Source organism: Rutidosis leptorrhynchoides, chromosome 8 (assembly GCF_046630445.1).
Source record: "Rutidosis leptorrhynchoides isolate AG116_Rl617_1_P2 chromosome 8, CSIRO_AGI_Rlap_v1, whole genome shotgun sequence".
In the NCBI taxonomy this organism is placed as follows: domain Eukaryota; kingdom Viridiplantae; phylum Streptophyta; class Magnoliopsida; order Asterales; family Asteraceae; genus Rutidosis; species Rutidosis leptorrhynchoides.
Window position 1 is genome coordinate 262,435,462 of NC_092340.1, and position 18,031 is coordinate 262,453,492.

General features: G+C 35.7%; 2 protein-coding genes across 2 annotated transcripts; one reads left to right on the forward strand and one right to left on the reverse strand.

The window, feature by feature from the left end:
• Positions 1 to 463: 463 nt before the first annotated feature.
• Positions 464 to 15,275, forward strand: LOC139864914 (protein IQ-DOMAIN 11-like). The gene is made up of 5 exons (XM_071853480.1): positions 464 to 529; positions 614 to 823; positions 1,211 to 1,417; positions 1,510 to 1,641; positions 14,721 to 15,275. Exons 1-5 carry the CDS (start codon positions 464 to 466, stop codon positions 15,204 to 15,206), a joined length of 1,101 nt encoding a protein of 366 aa, XP_071709581.1. The 3' UTR covers positions 15,207 to 15,275.
• A 622-nt stretch (positions 15,276 to 15,897) lies between these two features.
• On the reverse strand, positions 15,898 to 17,617 carry LOC139864174 (F-box protein FBW2-like). The gene is made up of 2 exons (XM_071852760.1): positions 17,253 to 17,617; positions 15,898 to 16,303 (listed from the first exon to the last, which is right to left on the reverse strand). Exons 1-2 carry the CDS (start codon positions 17,615 to 17,617, stop codon positions 15,898 to 15,900), a joined length of 771 nt encoding a protein of 256 aa, XP_071708861.1.
• Between the last annotated feature and the right edge of the window lie 414 nt (positions 17,618 to 18,031).

The window sequence follows — 18,031 nt, forward strand, 5'->3', positions numbered from 1 at the left end:
TGTAAATGTACAAAACACAAGGATATTATATGTTCATGGCATTATGTTCTTGTTAATCATATATAGTATTTTGTTTAATTTAAATAAATTAAAAAAGATACAACAGTTTTAACGGGTCTACCCAACATGACCCAACCAATTTTGACCCGTTTCCCGACCCATCTTAGAGGCCCTTTTTTCCATAGTGTTGACCAAGTCAATGAATTATATTACATATTTATGGCAAACATTCTTCATCTGATCTCATAGACTTCACCTGCAGTAAAATCCCTCCCATTAAAAATGCTACATCTGAATTTAAAGTACATTCCAAATCATGATATCCCCAATTGATATTTAATGTACCTTTTGAATTCTGAAAATTTGTGATCAAATCTACCCAATTAAAGACTCTTTACAACTTTATATGTTTTCATAACTTAGAATCACCAATACCAAGTAAATTCACTAGTCGATGATCAAAATGGCAAAAAGAAGATGGCTCAATCTTATAAAGAAGCTATTCATCACAGAAACATGTCAAAATAAGGTATTTATGTAATACAGTATAAATTTATATTTATTTATATTATATTTTGTAGTTATATTAATCTGGGATGGTTGTAATTAACAGGATAAGAAGTGGAGATGGGTATTTGGGAGGCATAAAACGAAGAGGTTAACCTCACAATCAGTAATTATAGAGATACCACGGTCAGCCGAAAAAAAGATGAAACAGGAAAGTGTAAATGTGGATCAAGAAGTTGATGAACATAATATTCAAACTGCGTTTCGGGATAATAATGCAGCCACCAAGATTCAAACTGCGTTTCGGGGACTTCTGGTATGTTTTACTATAAATATATTCCTTTTTTTTCAAAAAATTTCTTCATTCAAAATGATCCACACACCATAGAGTTGAAACTAGATAGTTTTTTGATTAGGAAGTGTAGTTCTCTTAGTATTTATTTGGTGGATGCTATCAATTATCAGGTATAATCAAAATTTAACTTTTGACTTTTGAGGTCAAACTCAATAACTTTCAAGATTATGTTACTGCGAATTCTCGGAAGTATGTAAAAGTTTCAAAATAAAAATCATTTGAAAATAAATCAGACACTACCTAAAAATGGCTAGAACAGACCCAGGGAAAATTGCATTAAAATCACAAGTCAATTTTATGACTTTTTAAAGTCAAAGTAATGAGTTTTACTTTTGACTGATGTTTTAGGCAAGAAAAGCTCTAAGGGCACTAAAAGGACTAGTGACGTTACAAGCTATAATCCGTGGTCATTTAGTTCGACGTCAAGCGGTCACAATTCTAAAATGTTTACAATCTGTTGTAAATATTCAATCGCAAGCGTCTGCGAAGAGAGTCCAAGTGGCAAACTTCAGTTCTCGTAACAATTTTCAAGAAAAAAGAGGAACAGATATAAAGGTTTGGTCTTTTTCATTGCGAACGATTAATTTTAGCTTCTTGTCTTTTTATCGATCTTAGTAATAAAGCTTAGTTGTTTAACAAACGTACAGATCGATATGAAGAGTCAGAAGAGGTGGGACGACAGCATTCTAACTAAGGAAGACGAGAATGCTATGATGTGCAGTAAATGGGTAGCAGCTATGAAGAGAGAAAGAATCAAAGAGTATGCAAATAATCACAGAGTAAGTGTATATTTTGTTGTAAATTTAGTGTAATTTTGGGTTTTAATCTACACTTGTAAATGGGTTTGGAGGTACGGAGTGTACACCCATTAAGTGATAGATTACCTGGACCCAAAAGTGATTTTCCATTATTTACTATCATGACTTGGTCTACCTGAAATTTGACTAAGTGTTTTCAGTACTAAGTTTTCTTAGTAAGCTGAAATTTGGCTAAGTATTTTGTGCTGGTTGTTCTGCATTGCTGGTCCTTGTACTGGTTGTTCTGCATTGCTGGTCCTTGTGCTGGTTGTTCTGCATTGCTGGTCCCTGTGCTGGTTGTTCTGCGCAGCTGGTCCCTGTGCTGGTTGTTCTGCGCAGCTGGTCCCTGTGCTGGTTGTTCTGCGCAGCTGGTCCCTGTGCTGGTTGTTCTGCGCAGCTGGTCCTGTTTGCTGGTTCCTCTGCGCTGCTGGTCCTGTATGCTGACTTTTGCGCTGCTGGTCCTGTATGCTGACTTTTGCGCTGCTGGTCCTGTTTGCTGATTTTTGCGCTGCTGGTCCTTTTGCAGTGCTGGTTCTTAAGAGACAGCAGTAAGAAAACACTTAACACAATTTTGAGTGATTACGGAAGAATTATTCTTGCACCCACTTTTGCTTTAGTGGTTGAAGGAATAATACTTGTTTATTATAAAGTGATCACTCATGCTTTGATAGTTGTAAAATATAATATTTGTTTATTGTAAAAGTAACAACTTTTACTTTAATGATGGAAGTGATAATATTTGTTTATAGAAATATTCTTCCTGTAACCACTTTTGAATATTATAGAAGATACTTTTATTAATCAATCGGCCAATTGATTTTAATAAAAGACTCTTTCATGATTAAGGGTGTTTATAAATATATTAACCAATATGCATGAGAAAAATACACAAGTTACGAACACCAAAATATTCTTCTGCAAAAGGAATTCTTGTTTCTACCAAAACAAGAATTTAATCTCTGTCTTATCCCAAAGTGATATTCGTGTAACCCAGGCTATAAGGGTCGAATAATTACTTTCGGAAAGTGATACCACGATTCAGTGATTTATCCGTCTATCGATTATTTTACCCTACACGAAAGAAACTAATAAAACCTCCAACAATCGAAAGTAATTATTCGTTATAATCGATGGCGGCTACGATGAAACACATGACGGCGAATTTCTCCAAACTTGATAAGTTTGAGGGAATTGATTTTAGGAGATGGCAAAAGAAGATGCACTTCTTTCTGAGCAGCATGAGTGTGGTGTACGTACTCAGCACACCAATTCCTGAAGATCATGGTGATGATGCCACTATTGAACAAATTCGAAAAAGGTGCAAGTGGGAGAACGATGACTACATCGCTAGAGGTTTAATCCTCAATGGTATGGCTGATTCTCTTTTTGATATTTACCTAAATGTTGAATCTTCTAAAGAACTATGGGACTGTTTAGAAACCAAGTATATGTCTGATGATGCTTCTAGTAAAAAGTTCCTTGTGAGTAATTTTAATAATTACAAGATGGTCGATTCAAGACCGGTCTTGGAACAATACAATGAGCTCATTCGTATACTTGGTCAATTCACACAACATAAGATGAACATGGATGAGTCTATTCAAGTCTCAAGCATAATTGATAAACTACCTCCATCTTGGAAAGAATTTAAACATTCTTTGAAACATAAGAAAGAGGAGTTAACTCTTGTTGAGTTCGGTAGTCATCTGCGTATTGAGGAATCCCTCAGGTTGCAGGATAATGACAAGCCAAAGAGCAACGAAGTTGCTGGTACGTCTGTTGTCAATATGGTGGAACATAAAAAGTTCACTAGTAATAATGACAAAAAGGGCAAACGTAAACATCAAGGTTATAACAAGGCTAATCCGAACAAGAAGTCTAAATTGACTTGTTGGAAGTGTGGTAAAACTGGACACATGAAAAAGGATTGCAAGGTTATTTTTGGTAATAATAATGCCAAAGGATCTAGCACAAGCGGTTCGGGAAATGGTTTAAACAACCACAACTCGAAAGGTCAGAATATATTTAATAATTCAAATGAGAATTATTATGTTTCATATATATCTGAGGCTTATTTTGTGCAGGATGATGATGTCGCGTGGTGGGTTGACTCGGGAGCCACCACCCATGTATGCAAGGATAGATTTTGGTTCAAGACTTACGAGTCCGTGACTGATGGATCAATTCTTCATATGGGAAATGAGTCAACAGCCTCTGTTCATGGACGTGGAAGTGTGGATTTGTGTTTTAGTTCTGGAAAAATTATTTGTTTGTTTGATGTTTTGTATGTACCACAAATAAGAAAAAATTTGGTTTCCAGTAGTGTGTTAAATTGTTGTGGTTATAAACAAGTGATTGAATCTGATAAGTTTGTTTTGTCAAAACATGGTATGTTTGTTGGTTTTGGTTATTTATGCAATAGAATGTTTAGACTTAACATTAATCACTTGAATGTTAATTTTGCTTTTATTTCTACTTCTAGCATAAATAATTCTACACTTTGGCATGCTAGACTAGGACATGTACACTTTAAAAGAATGCAAGATATGTCTAAAGATGGATTAATACCGGCCTTTGACATGAACAATGAAAAGTGTAAAACGTGTATGTTAACAAAGATCACTAAGAAACCATTTCAAAATGTACATCGTGATACTGAAATTTTGGAATTAATACATAGTGATTTATGTGATTTGCATGCTACTCCTACTTTAGGGAACAAGAAATATTTTGTGACTTTTATTGATGATGCTTCTAGATTTTGCTATGTTTATTTGTTACATACTAAGGATGAAGCATTAGATAAATTTAAAACTGAAGTAGAATTACAACAAAAGGCTTTGATTAAAAGACTTAGAACAGATAGGGGAGGTGAATACATTGACCAATCGTATTTCCAATCCGTTGGTATTATCCATGAGACCACAGCTCCTTATACTCCACAACAAAATGGTATATCTGAAAGGAAGAATAGGGTCCTTAAGGAAATGGTTAATTCCATGTTATCCTATTCGGGTTTAAGTGAAGGATTTTGGGGGGAAGCTATGTTAACAGCTTGTTATTTGCTTAATAGAGTTCCTAACAAAAGAAACAAGATTACACCTTATGAACTTTGGAATAAAAGGAAACCTAACTTGAATTATCTTCGGGTATGGGGCTGTAGGGCGGTTGTAAGACTACCTGATCCCAAGAAGAAAAGTTTAGGTGAAAGAGGTATAGATTGCATATTTGTTGGATATGTTAAACATTCCAAGGCATATAGGTTCTATGTAATAGAGCCTAATGAGTTTGTCTCAATCAATTCTGTGATTGATTCAAGGGATGCAATCTTTGATGAAAATCGATTTTCATCTATACCTAGACCAAAGGATATGATTCCAAGTAACAATGGAATCAATAAGGATTGTAATGATGAAGTCTCTGAAAAGGCTGTTGATCAGTCACTTGAGCTTCGGAAAAGCAAAAGAAAAAGGAAACCTGAATCATTTGGACCAGATTTTCAACTATACTTAGTTGAAGGTTCTAGGGATGATGTTTCTACCCAATATTCGTATTGTTTCAATGTTGATGATGATCCTAAAACATATGATGAAGCAATGAGGTCTCAGGATGTTGCATTCTGGAAAGAGGCAATTAATGATGAGATAGATTCTATCATGGGCAATAACACTTGGTTGTTAGCTGATCTACCTCCTGGTTGCAAACCTTTGGGTTGCAAATGGATTTTCAAAAAGAAGATGAAGGTGGATGGAACTATTGAAAAGTTCAAGGCAAGGTTAGTCATTCAAGGCTTTAGACAAAAGTCTGGAATTGACTATTTTGATACTTATGCTCCCGTGGCACGTATCACTACCATTAGACTGCTGATTACTTTGGCTACGATTCACAATCTAGTTATTCACCAGATGGATGTGAAGACAGCATTCTTGAATGGTGAATTGGATGAAGAGGTTTATATGAACCAACCTCAGGGCTTTGTCATGCCAGGAACTGAAGGCAAGGTGTGCAAACTTGTGAAATCCTTATATGGTTTGAAACAAGCACCTAAACAATGGCATCAAAAGTTTGATGAAGTGATTTTATCTAGTGGTTTTAAATTAAACCAAGCAGATAAATGTGTATATAGTAAATTTGATGATTCTGGTAAAGGAGTTATAATTTGTCTATATGTTGATGACATGTTAATCTTTGGGACTGACCAAAGTCAGGTTGATTTAACAAAAGAATTTTTGTCATCAAAATTCTCCATGAAAGATATGGGGGAGGCTGACGTTATCCTTGGCATTAGGATCAAACGTGAAAGCAAAGGAACTTTGATTTGTCAATCTCATTATATTGAGAAGGTGTTGAAAAAGTTCAATTGCTTTGAATGTAATCCTGTGAGTACCCCTGTTGATCCAAGTGAGAAGCTTATGCCTAATCAAGATGAAGCTGTATCACAACTTGAGTATTCTCAGGTGATTGGCTGTTTGATGTACGCCATGACTTGTACAAGGCCGGATATTGCTTTTGCTGTGGGAAAACTGAGTAGATATACTAGTAATCCTAGTACTCATCACTGGCAAGCAATTAGGCGGGTACTGAAGTACTTGAAGAAAACTATGGACTATAGTTTATCTTATAATGGGTTTCCTTCGGTAATAGAAGGATATTCTGATGCGAGTTGGATAACCAATATTGAAGATCATTCTTCAACGAGTGGTTGGGTGTTCTTGCTTGGGGGAGGTGCTATTTCATGGGCTTCTAAGAAGCAGACATGTATTACCAACTCAACGATGGAATCTGAGTTTGTTGCTTTAGATGCTGCTGGTAAAGAAGCAGAATGGCTTAGAAACTTGATCCATGAGATACCATTATGGCCTAAACCTATTGCACCCATGTCTATCCATTGTGATAGTGCTGCGACATTGGCAAAGGCTTATAGCCAGATGTACAATGGAAAGTCTAGACACTTAGGTGTCAGACATAGCATGATTCGTGAACTCATCATGAATGGGGTGATTTCTATAGTGTTCGTGAGGTCACAACAGAATTTAGCTGATCACTTGACGAAGGGATTGGCAAGAGACTTGGTGAAAAAGTGTGCTGTGGGGATGGGTTTAAAGTCCACATAAATTTCTAATTATAAGATACCCAATTCCCTTCTGATGAAAATTAGAAGTTGAATTCAATGTGGAAGGCTTATACTTAGAAATTTGGAGTACAAAATTTTGTATCATCCCAAGGTAAGGTATGTACTCGGACCTGTTGAAGGTGAGGATGAAGTTTAGCTTCTTAATGGTTTATTTGAAAAAGTGCAATAGCAGGTGCATGACTGAAATGAACTACCTATGTGAATGTGAAGTTTTGCCGCTTCAACAAAGCTTGGACTTTTGCTTTAGATACATTCATGAATGGATATGGACACATGGCTTGTAAAGTGTCAGGATAGCTTTAGAGTATTTGAAAACTTATGTGTATGTTATTTTCAGTTATTCAAATGGGTTGAAGGGTTCAATTCTTAGAACACCCCGATTCTCGAATATTTGGAATGTGTAATGTACTAAGGTGAAAATTCAATCTTCAAGATATTTTCATTTATGCATGAGTTTTGTTTTAATTTGTTTAATTCTCATGAAATGAATTGCACTAAATTGGGGAGGATTGTTGTAAATTTAGTGTAATTTTGGGTTTTAATCTACACTTGTAAATGGGTTTGGAGGTACGGAGTGTACACCCATTAAGTGATAGATTACCTGGACCCAAAAGTGATTTTCCATTATTTACTATCATGACTTGGTCTACCTGAAATTTGACTAAGTGTTTTCAGTACTAAGTTTTCTTAGTAAGCAGAAATTTGGCTAAGTGTTTTGTGCTGGTTGTTCTGCATTGCTGGTCCTTGTACTGGTTGTTCTGCATTGCTGGTCCTTGTGCTGGTTGTTCTGCATTGCTGGTCCCTGTGCTGGTTGTTCTGCGCAGCTGGTCCCTGTGCTGGTTGTTCTGCGCAGCTGGTCCCTGTGCTGGTTGTTCTGCGCAGCTGGTCCCTGTGCTGGTTGTTCTGCGCAGCTGGTCCTGTTTGCTGGTTCCTCTGCGCTGCTGGTCCTGTATGCTGACTTTTGCGCTGCTGGTCCTGTATGCTGACTTTTGCGCTGCTGGTCCTGTTTGCTGATTTTTGCGCTGCTGGTCCTTTTGCAGTGCTGGTTCTTAAGAGACAGCAGTAAGAAAACACTTAACACAATTTTGAGTGATTACGGAAGAATTATTCTTGCACCCACTTTTGCTTTAGTGGTTGAAGGAATAATACTTGTTTATTATAAAGTGATCACTCATGCTTTGATAGTTGTAAAATATAATATTTGTTTATTGTAAAAGTAACAACTTTTACTTTAATGATGGAAGTGATAATATTTGTTTATAGAAATATTCTTCCTGTAACCACTTTTGAATATTATAGAAGATACTTTTATTAATCAATCGGCCAATTGATTTTAATAAAAGACTCTTTCATGATTAAGGGTGTTTATAAATATATTAACCAATATGCATGAGAAAAATACACAAGTTACGAACACCAAAATATTCTTCTGCAAAAGGAATTCTTGTTTCTACCAAAACAAGAATTTAATCTCTGTCTTATCCCAAAGTGATATTCGTGTAACCCAGGCTATAAGGGTCGAATAATTACTTTCGGAAAGTGATACCACGATTCAGTGATTTATCCGTCTATCGATTATTTTACCCTACACGAAAGAAACTAATAAAACCTCCAACAATCGAAAGTAATTATTCGTTATAATCGATGGCGGCTACGATGAAACACATGACGGCGAATTTCTCCAAACTTGATAAGTTTGAGGGAATTGATTTTAGGAGATGGCAAAAGAAGATGCACTTCTTTCTGAGCAGCATGAGTGTGGTGTACGTACTCAGCACACCAATTCCTGAAGATCATGGTGATGATGCCACTATTGAACAAATTCGAAAAAGGTGCAAGTGGGAGAACGATGACTACATCGCTAGAGGTTTAATCCTCAATGGTATGGCTGATTCTCTTTTTGATATTTACCTAAATGTTGAATCTTCTAAAGAACTATGGGACTGTTTAGAAACCAAGTATATGTCTGAGGATGCTTCTAGTAAAAAGTTCCTTGTGAGTAATTTTAATAATTACAAGATGGTCGATTCAAGACCGGTCTTGGAACAATACAATGAGCTCATTCGTATACTTGGTCAATTCACACAACATAAGATGAACATGGATGAGTCTATTCAAGTCTCAAGCATAATTGATAAACTACCTCCATCTTGGAAAGAATTTAAACATTCTTTGAAACATAAGAAGGAGGAGTTAACTCTTGTTGAGTTCGGTAGTCATCTGCGTATTGAGGAATCCCTCAGGTTGCAGGATAATGACAAGCCAAAGAGCAACGAAGTTGCTGGTACGTCTGTTGTCAATATGGTGGAACATAAAAAGTTCACTAGTAATAATGACAAAAAGGGCAAACGTAAACATCAAGGTTATAACAAGGCTAATCCGAACAAGAAGTCTAAATTGACTTGTTGGAAGTGTGGTAAAACTGGACACATGAAAAAGGATTGCAAGGTTATTTTTGGTAATAATAATGCCAAAGGATCTAGCACAAGCGGTTCGGGAAATGGTTTAAACAACCACAACTCGAAAGGTCAGAATATATTTAATAATTCAAATGAGAATTATTATGTTTCATATATATCTGAGGCTTATTTTGTGCAGGATGATGATGTCGCGTGGTGGGTTGACTCGGGAGCCACCACCCATTTATGCAAGGATAGATTTTGGTTCAAGACTTACGAGTCCGTGACTGATGGATCAATTCTTCATATGGGAAATGAGTCAACAGCCTCTGTTCATGGACGTGGAAGTGTGGATTTGTGTTTTAGTTCTGGAAAAATTATTTGTTTGTTTGATGTTTTGTATGTACCACAAATAAGAAAAAATTTGGTTTCCAGTAGTGTGTTAAATTGTTGTGGTTATAAACAAGTGATTGAATCTGATAAGTTTGTTTTGTCAAAACATGGTATGTTTGTTGGTTTTGGTTATTTATGCAATAGAATGTTTAGACTTAACATTAATCACTTGAATGTTAATTTTGCTTTTATTTCTACTTCTAGCATAAATAATTCTACACTTTGGCATGCTAGACTAGGACATGTACACTTTAAAAGAATGCAAGATATGTCTAAAGATGGATTAATACCGGCCTTTGACATGAACAATGAAAAGTGTAAAACGTGTATGTTAACAAAGATCACTAAGAAACCATTTCAAAATGTACATCGTGATACTGAAATTTTGGAATTAATACATAGTGATTTATGTGATTTGCATGCTACTCCTACTTTAGGGAACAAGAAATATTTTGTGACTTTTATTGATGATGCTTCTAGATTTTGCTATGTTTATTTGTTACATACTAAGGATGAAGCATTAGATAAATTTAAAACTGAAGTAGAATTACAACAAAAGGCTTTGATTAAAAGACTTAGAACAGATAGGGGAGGTGAATACATTGACCAATCGTATTTCCAATCCGTTGGTATTATCCATGAGACCACAGCTCCTTATACTCCACAACAAAATGGTATATCTGAAAGGAAGAATAGGGTCCTTAAGGAAATGGTTAATTCCATGTTATCCTATTCGGGTTTAAGTGAAGGATTTTGGGGGGAAGCTATGTTAACAGCTTGTTATTTGCTTAATAGAGTTCCTAACAAAAGAAACAAGATTACACCTTATGAACTTTGGAATAAAAGGAAACCTAACTTGAATTATCTTCGGGTATGGGGCTGTAGGGCGGTTGTAAGACTACCTGATCCCAAGAAGAAAAGTTTAGGTGAAAGAGGTATAGATTGCATATTTGTTGGATATGTTGAACATTCCAAGGCATATAGGTTCTATGTAATAGAGCCTAATGAGTTTGTCTCAATCAATTCTGTGATTGATTCAAGGGATGCAATCTTTGATGAAAATCGATTTTCATCTATACCTAGACCAAAGGATATGATTCCAAGTAACAATGGAATCAATAAGGATTGTAATGATGAAGTCTCTGAAAAGGCTGTTGATCAGTCACTTGAGCTTCAGAAAAGCAAAAGAAAAAGGAAACCTAAATCATTTGGACCAGATTTTCAACTATACTTAGTTGAAGGTTCTAGGGATGATGTTTCTACCCAATATTCGTATTGTTTCAATGTTGATGATGATCCTAAAACATATGATGAAGCAATGAGGTCTCAGGATGTTGCATTCTGGAAAGAGGCAATTAATGATGAGATAGATTCTATCATGGGCAATAACACTTGGTTGTTAGCTGATCTACCTCCTGGTTGCAAACCTTTGGGTTGCAAATGGATTTTCAAAAAGAAGATGAAGGTGGATGGAACTATTGAAAAGTTCAAGGCAAGGTTAGTCATTCAAGGCTTTAGACAAAAGTCTGGAATTGACTATTTTGATACTTATGCTCCCGTGGCACGTATCACTACCATTAGACTGCTGATTGCTTTGGCTACGATTCACAATCTAGTTATTCACCAGATGGATGTGAAGACAGCATTCTTGAATGGTGAATTGGATGAAGAGGTTTATATGAACCAACCTCAGGGCTTTGTCATGCCAGGAACTGAAGGCAAGGTGTGCAAACTTGTGAAATCCTTATATGGTTTGAAACAAGCACCTAAGCAATGGCATCAAAAGTTTGATGAAGTGATTTTATCTAGTGGTTTTAAATTAAACCAAGCAGATAAATGTGTATATAGTAAATTTGATGATTCTGGTAAAGGAGTTATAATTTGTCTATATGTTGATGACATGTTAATCTTTGGGACTGACCAAAGTCAGGTTGATTTAACAAAAGAATTTTTGTCATCAAAATTCTCCATGAAAGATATGGGGGAGGCTGACGTTATCCTTGGCATTAGGATCAAACGTGAAAGCAAAGGAACTTTGATTTGTCAATCTCATTATATTGAGAAGGTGTTGAAAAAGTTCAATTGCTTTGAATGTAATCCTGTGAGTACCCCTGTTGATCCAAGTGAGAAGCTTATGCCTAATCAAGATGAAGCTGTATCACAACTTGAGTATTCTCAGGTGATTGGCTGTTTGATGTACGCCATGACTTGTACAAGGCCGGATATTGCTTTTGCTGTGGGAAAACTGAGTAGATATACTAGTAATCCTAGTACTCATCACTGGCAAGCAATTAGGCGGGTACTGAAGTACTTGAAGAAAACTATGGACTATAGTTTATCTTATAATGGGTTTCCTTCGGTAATAGAAGGATATTCTGATGCGAGTTGGATAACCAATATTGAAGATCATTCTTCAACGAGTGGTTGGGTGTTCTTGCTTGGGGGAGGTGCTATTTCATGGGCTTCTAAGAAGCAGACATGTATTACCAACTCAACGATGGAATCTGAGTTTGTTGCTTTAGATGCTGCTGGTAAAGAAGCAGAATGGCTTAGAAACTTGATCCATGAGATACCATTATGGCCTAAACCTATAGCACCCATGTCTATCCATTGTGATAGTGCTGCGACATTGGCAAAGGCTTATAGCCAGATGTACAATGGAAAGTCTAGACACTTAGGTGTCAGACATAGCATGATTCGTGAACTCATCATGAATGGGGTGATTTCTATAGTGTTCGTGAGGTCACAACAGAATTTAGCTGATCACTTGACGAAGGGATTGGCAAGAGACTTGGTGAAAAAGTCTGCTGTGGGGATGGGTTTAAAGTCCACATAAATTTCTAATTATAAGATACCCAATTCCCTTCTGATGAAAATTAGAAGTTGAATTCAATGTGGAAGGCTTATACTTAGAAATTTGGAGTACAAAATTTTGTATCATCCCAAGGTAAGGTATGTACTAGGACCTGTTGAAGGTGAGGATGAAGTTTAGCTTCTTAATGGTTTATTTGAAAAAGTGCAATAGCAGGTGCATGACTGAAATGAACTACCTATGTGAATGTGAAGTTTTGCCGCTTCAACAAAGCTTGGACTTTTGCTTTAGATACATTCATGAATGGATATGGACACATGGCTTGTAAAGTGTCAGGATAGCTTTAGAGTATTTGAAAACTTATGTGTATGTTATTTTCAGTTATTCAAATGGGTTGAAGGGTTCAATTCTTAGAACACCCCGATTCTCGAATATTTGGAATGTGTAATGTACTAAGGTGAAAATTCAATCTTCAAGATATTTTCATTTATGCATGAGTTTTGTTTTAATTTGTTTAATTCTCATGAAATGAATTGCACTAAATTGGGGAGGATTGTTGTAAATTTAGTGTAATTTTGGGTTTTAATCTACACTTGTAAATGGGTTTGGAGGTACGGAGTGTACACCCATTAAGTGATAGATTACCTGGACCCAAAAGTGATTTTCCATTATTTACTATCATGACTTGGTCTACCTGAAATTTGACTAAGTGTTTTCAGTACTAAGTTTTCTTAGTAAGCTGAAATTTGGCTAAGTGTTTTGTGCTGGTTGTTCTGCATTGCTGGTCCTTGTACTGGTTGTTCTGCATTGCTGGTCCTTGTGCTGGTTGTTCTGCATTGCTGGTCCCTGTGCTGGTTGTTCTGCGCAGCTGGTCCCTGTGCTGGTTGTTCTGCGCAGCTGGTCCCTGTGCTGGTTGTTCTGCGCAGCTGGTCCTGTTTGCTGGTTCCTCTGCGCTGCTGGTCCTGTATGCTGACTTTTGCGCTGCTGGTCCTGTATGCTGACTTTTGCGCTGCTGGTCCTGTTTGCTGATTTTTGCGCTGCTGGTCCTTTTGCAGTGCTGGTTCTTAAGAGACAGCAGTAAGAAAACACTTAACACAATTTTGAGTGATTACGGAAGAATTATTCTTGCACCCACTTTTGCTTTAGTGGTTGAAGGAATAATACTTGTTTATTATAAAGTGATCACTCATGCTTTGATAGTTGTAAAATATAATATTTGTTTATTGTAAAAGTAACAACTTTTACTTTAATGATGGAAGTGATAATATTTGTTTATAGAAATATTCTTCCTGTAACCACTTTTGAATATTATAGAAGATACTTTTATTAATCAATCGGCCAATTGATTTTAATAAAAGACTCTTTCATGATTAAGGGTGTTTATAAATATATTAACCAATATGCATGAGAAAAATACACAAGTTACGAACACCAAAATATTCTTCTGCAAAAGGAATTCTTGTTTCTACCAAAACAAGAATTTAATCTCTGTCTTATCCCAAAGTGATATTCGTGTAACCCAGGCTATAAGGGTCGAATAATTACTTTCGGAAAGTGATACCACGATTCAGTGATTTATCCGTCTATCGATTATTTTACCCTACACGAAAGAAACTAATAAAACCTCCAACATATTTTGTGTATTTTATAGGTCAAAACACTAAAATAAATCGATCTCACATGTTATAATAAATCGATATTGGTTACAATCAAATGGGTTGTAAGAGAAGGTGTTAAGATGTTCATTTGTTGTTTGGAGTTGTACTAATCAATAAGTTTTGCCATAAGCTACTTTTTTAACAAAATTTGATGTTAGAAACTGTGTTACGAAACCCACCCTAGTGGTCCAATGGCTCACCCCAATACTTAGGTGTTAGGAGGGGGGGAAAGGTCTCGAGTTCGAGTCCCCCTTCCTTAAAAATACCTGTGGACTTTATTCCGATAAGTCAGGTTGCTCCATGGGAGGTTTTACCGACCATATTCAGGATAGGTCCGACCCGCCCGCCCCTTGGGATGGTTTAAGGTTTGGATCCCTGTAACTGTAATATGGTTCGGGTTACCGCCCGTAAGCGCGTGTGTGCATGGTAAATGAGAGTATTCGATGTCAACTATTGCCTTTTAAAAAAAAAAAAAACTATGTGTTACGACAAGTCGCATAAATCATACTTTCAGTTTCCAAACACGAATCCAAACAACCCCTTATAAAGACTTATGTCAAATGAATCAAATTCTGGTAAAATTCATTTAATATTTAACTTTGAATAATCAATTTGACCTTTAAAACCAGTTTTTTTTCCTTGTCTGATTCATGTTTCTTTCACAGTTGTCTGCAGAATCTGAACAGGGCAAAATTAATGGCAAATGGAGGTACTTGTTAGAACAATGGATAGACAACCAATTGGCTAAAATAGACGACGGAGAAGAATTCGAAAGTCAAAAGGTCAAACTACAAAATCTAAAGGGAAAAGATAGTTCAACTTATCTCTCAAAAACAGCTCATCACACTAAACAACGATCCATTGGAGAAGAACATTCGATTTCAGTGACAGGTTCACCCGTGGGTCCCACATACATGGCTGCAACACAATCTGCAAGAGCAAAATCACGGTCATTGAGCTCACCACGGTTAAGACCAATAACTGCAGAATCATGGTCTGCAACCAATTCTCCATATAAACATAAACTGTTGTCTCCTATATCTTCTATCAATAGCGATGCAAGCAATAGTCGGATGTGGAATTTTAACAGTCGTGGTGGATTTTCGGAAAGATCACCGAACTTAAAAGGTGTTCCTAGACATGTGAAATAAAACAGAACTTCAAAACATCAAAGTTTTACTTCAGAATCTTTGTATCGTATCAGGTAACGCGTGAACAACATATTAGTAGCTATACTATATTTTTTTCACTTGTTAGTAAAACAGAGCTTCTGCTGGTTCTCTTGATTTAGTGTATTTGTCCTAAATTATAATAGAAATATCGAAATGTTATAGTATATATTCCACGAGACGAATCCTTAACTTATGGATTGGTCTTTTGGGTTGTGCTGTATCTATTCGAAATGTTTGATATGATGTTTTTGCAATCATAATTATAGCTTTACTTTATTAATAAAGGAACAGAAGACAAGACAATAGAGACATAAATTGCCTGGTGTTTGGGGTCGAGTTCCTCGCAAAAAGTCTTAGGTTCAAACATCATTAGAAGCATATCCTAAGAAAAGGGTCGGAAACGGTCACAGAGAGTACATCTGAGTAAAGAAAAACATCCCTTCTCCGGGTAGGATGAACAAAGAAAATATTATCCATTTATCTGTTTACTGGACAAAAGTTTCAAAATTGTAACCAAAGTTTCAAGTTTTCCAAAACAAAGCCAAAATCAAGTGAATCTTTACTCTAGTAACCATAGTTTCAAAACTTTCAAAACAAAGTTAAATTGAAGTGAATCTTCACTTTAGTAACCATATATATTCACATGTAAAAAATCTATCCTTTCTAACACTTATATTATACCACCTTCGAATGTCACATGAAAACATCCATTAATAACTAGATGTTTAAGTGACTTACATTTGGTAAGAATTTCAAAAAGTCCATCATTACCAAACGTGCCATAACCAAGTTCAAGACTCTGTAAATACATCATGGTATCAGCTATAACGTTGGCTTCGGAATCATCCAAAGGATCAATACATATATTGTTATAATGTTCTTTAAGGTCCATGTTCCTTTTCAAACAAACCAAAGATTTGCAGTGGCTCCCAAACGCTTCGAGTCCTTTGGCTGTGATGTTACTGCATTGGCTAATGTCAAGCTCTTTAAGATTTGGTAGTGATTTGATATGATTCAACACTATCTCGTCACAAATACTGCTCAATGGCATTTGCAATACGGTTAGATATCTTCCGCTGCAGAAAGTAGAAAGAAAAAAAACAAAGTAATACGTGTTGATAATTCTTCTTCATATGGTAAACATTGATGATCATATCACATAATACAACAACATTATCAATAATAATTAATACAATACAATAGTTGGTAGCAGTGTATCATTACGCATTGTATGATGACTAAACAGAATGTTCCTAATTACATACGGCACGTTCTCTTCACTGAAGCTTTCTATGCTACAAAAAGTCGAATTGTATGCGGTATATAATTACAGTAATCTAAATGAAACGTTAGATTAAAGTCTTAAACTTGTAATGTTGTTCAATACATTTAATCTACTTAGGTGATGTTTGTTTTTTTAAAATGTTTTTTGTCTGAAGATCAAGATGTGGCCTAAAGGTCTTGTATGTTGAATAGGAAAGATCGTTTGTTGTTATATCAGCAAAATAATTTAATCATGTATGCGACACTTATAAGTTATAAACATAATTCTAACTCTCGAGAATACAAATAGGACATTATTTTATCTTATGTCTTTAGAAAAGACAAACAGTACTGTAGGTAAAAACGTCGGCGAACCCGCAGGCAAAAGACATAATATGATAGAGTCTAAAAACGAACACCTCAATCATGGACTGTGTTTATTATAATTGAGTTCGTTGTTTAAGTTATGGTTGTTATCGAACCAAACAGTTGATGAATTGTTTGAGTTTGAGCTTGATATTTCGAACTTGAGTCAGAGCAAAATTTAAGTGTCCGATTAATTAATCTAGTCGAGATTTAAAAACTAGCATTATTCGAGGCTTCGAGCAAAACGAATTCACATACAAACAAATAATTAATCAATTTTGGACACTTAAAAATTTTAAAGGACTAAACAAAACCCTAGCTAGCTTCAATTGTTTTACCTTTTAGTCACTGGTACATTCACATACAAATAAATAAACACGTGCATGTAATACGTACCGAATCGCAATGGAGATAAACCCAGAGTTACCCGAACCATAACAAGTTAAACGTCGAAACTTATTTTTGCTCCATCTCATGAGCTTTGTAACTGATATGTCCACCGAAACATCATCAAGTTTTCTAAATAATCGAGACCAATCCGCAACATCGACATGGATATTACACCAGAAGTACTCTGATGATACAACTTTATTCCATGCTTTACACACTAACGACACTGTTTTAATTATCTCATCAATGGGTATTGTTTCAAGGATGAACACCAAAATCTCAGGGTTCATGTCCGCCCAACTACCACCGTAATACTCCACCGCCGCCGCCACCTTTTTCTTGCCGGAAAGCACCATTCTCTTCTTCCTCATATCTCTCGGATTAACTAAAATTTTCAAGTCAATTGTTTTCTTCTAAAATAATTAATAATAAATAATTAAACAATAAATAAATAATAAACGATAATTGATAATGTTAATGATAATCAATGATATGATATGAGTACCATATAATAATTCGGTTATGTATCAGCATTTTTAAATGATTCTCGTGGACAGGCCCAATATGAATGGGCTCAATGTAAGCCCCATATGATCAACTTATATGTAAATCCTAGCTAATCAATATCTAAGAGGAATTAGAGGATACATTAGGGGTCTATGTTTCTTTCAACTTAATAATATAAAATTTAATATCTGAGAATCAACTATTAGCGTTTGTTATTGACAAATATGACGATACTTCAATGGAATTTTTTTAATCTATTTGGTGAATTTACATTTAAG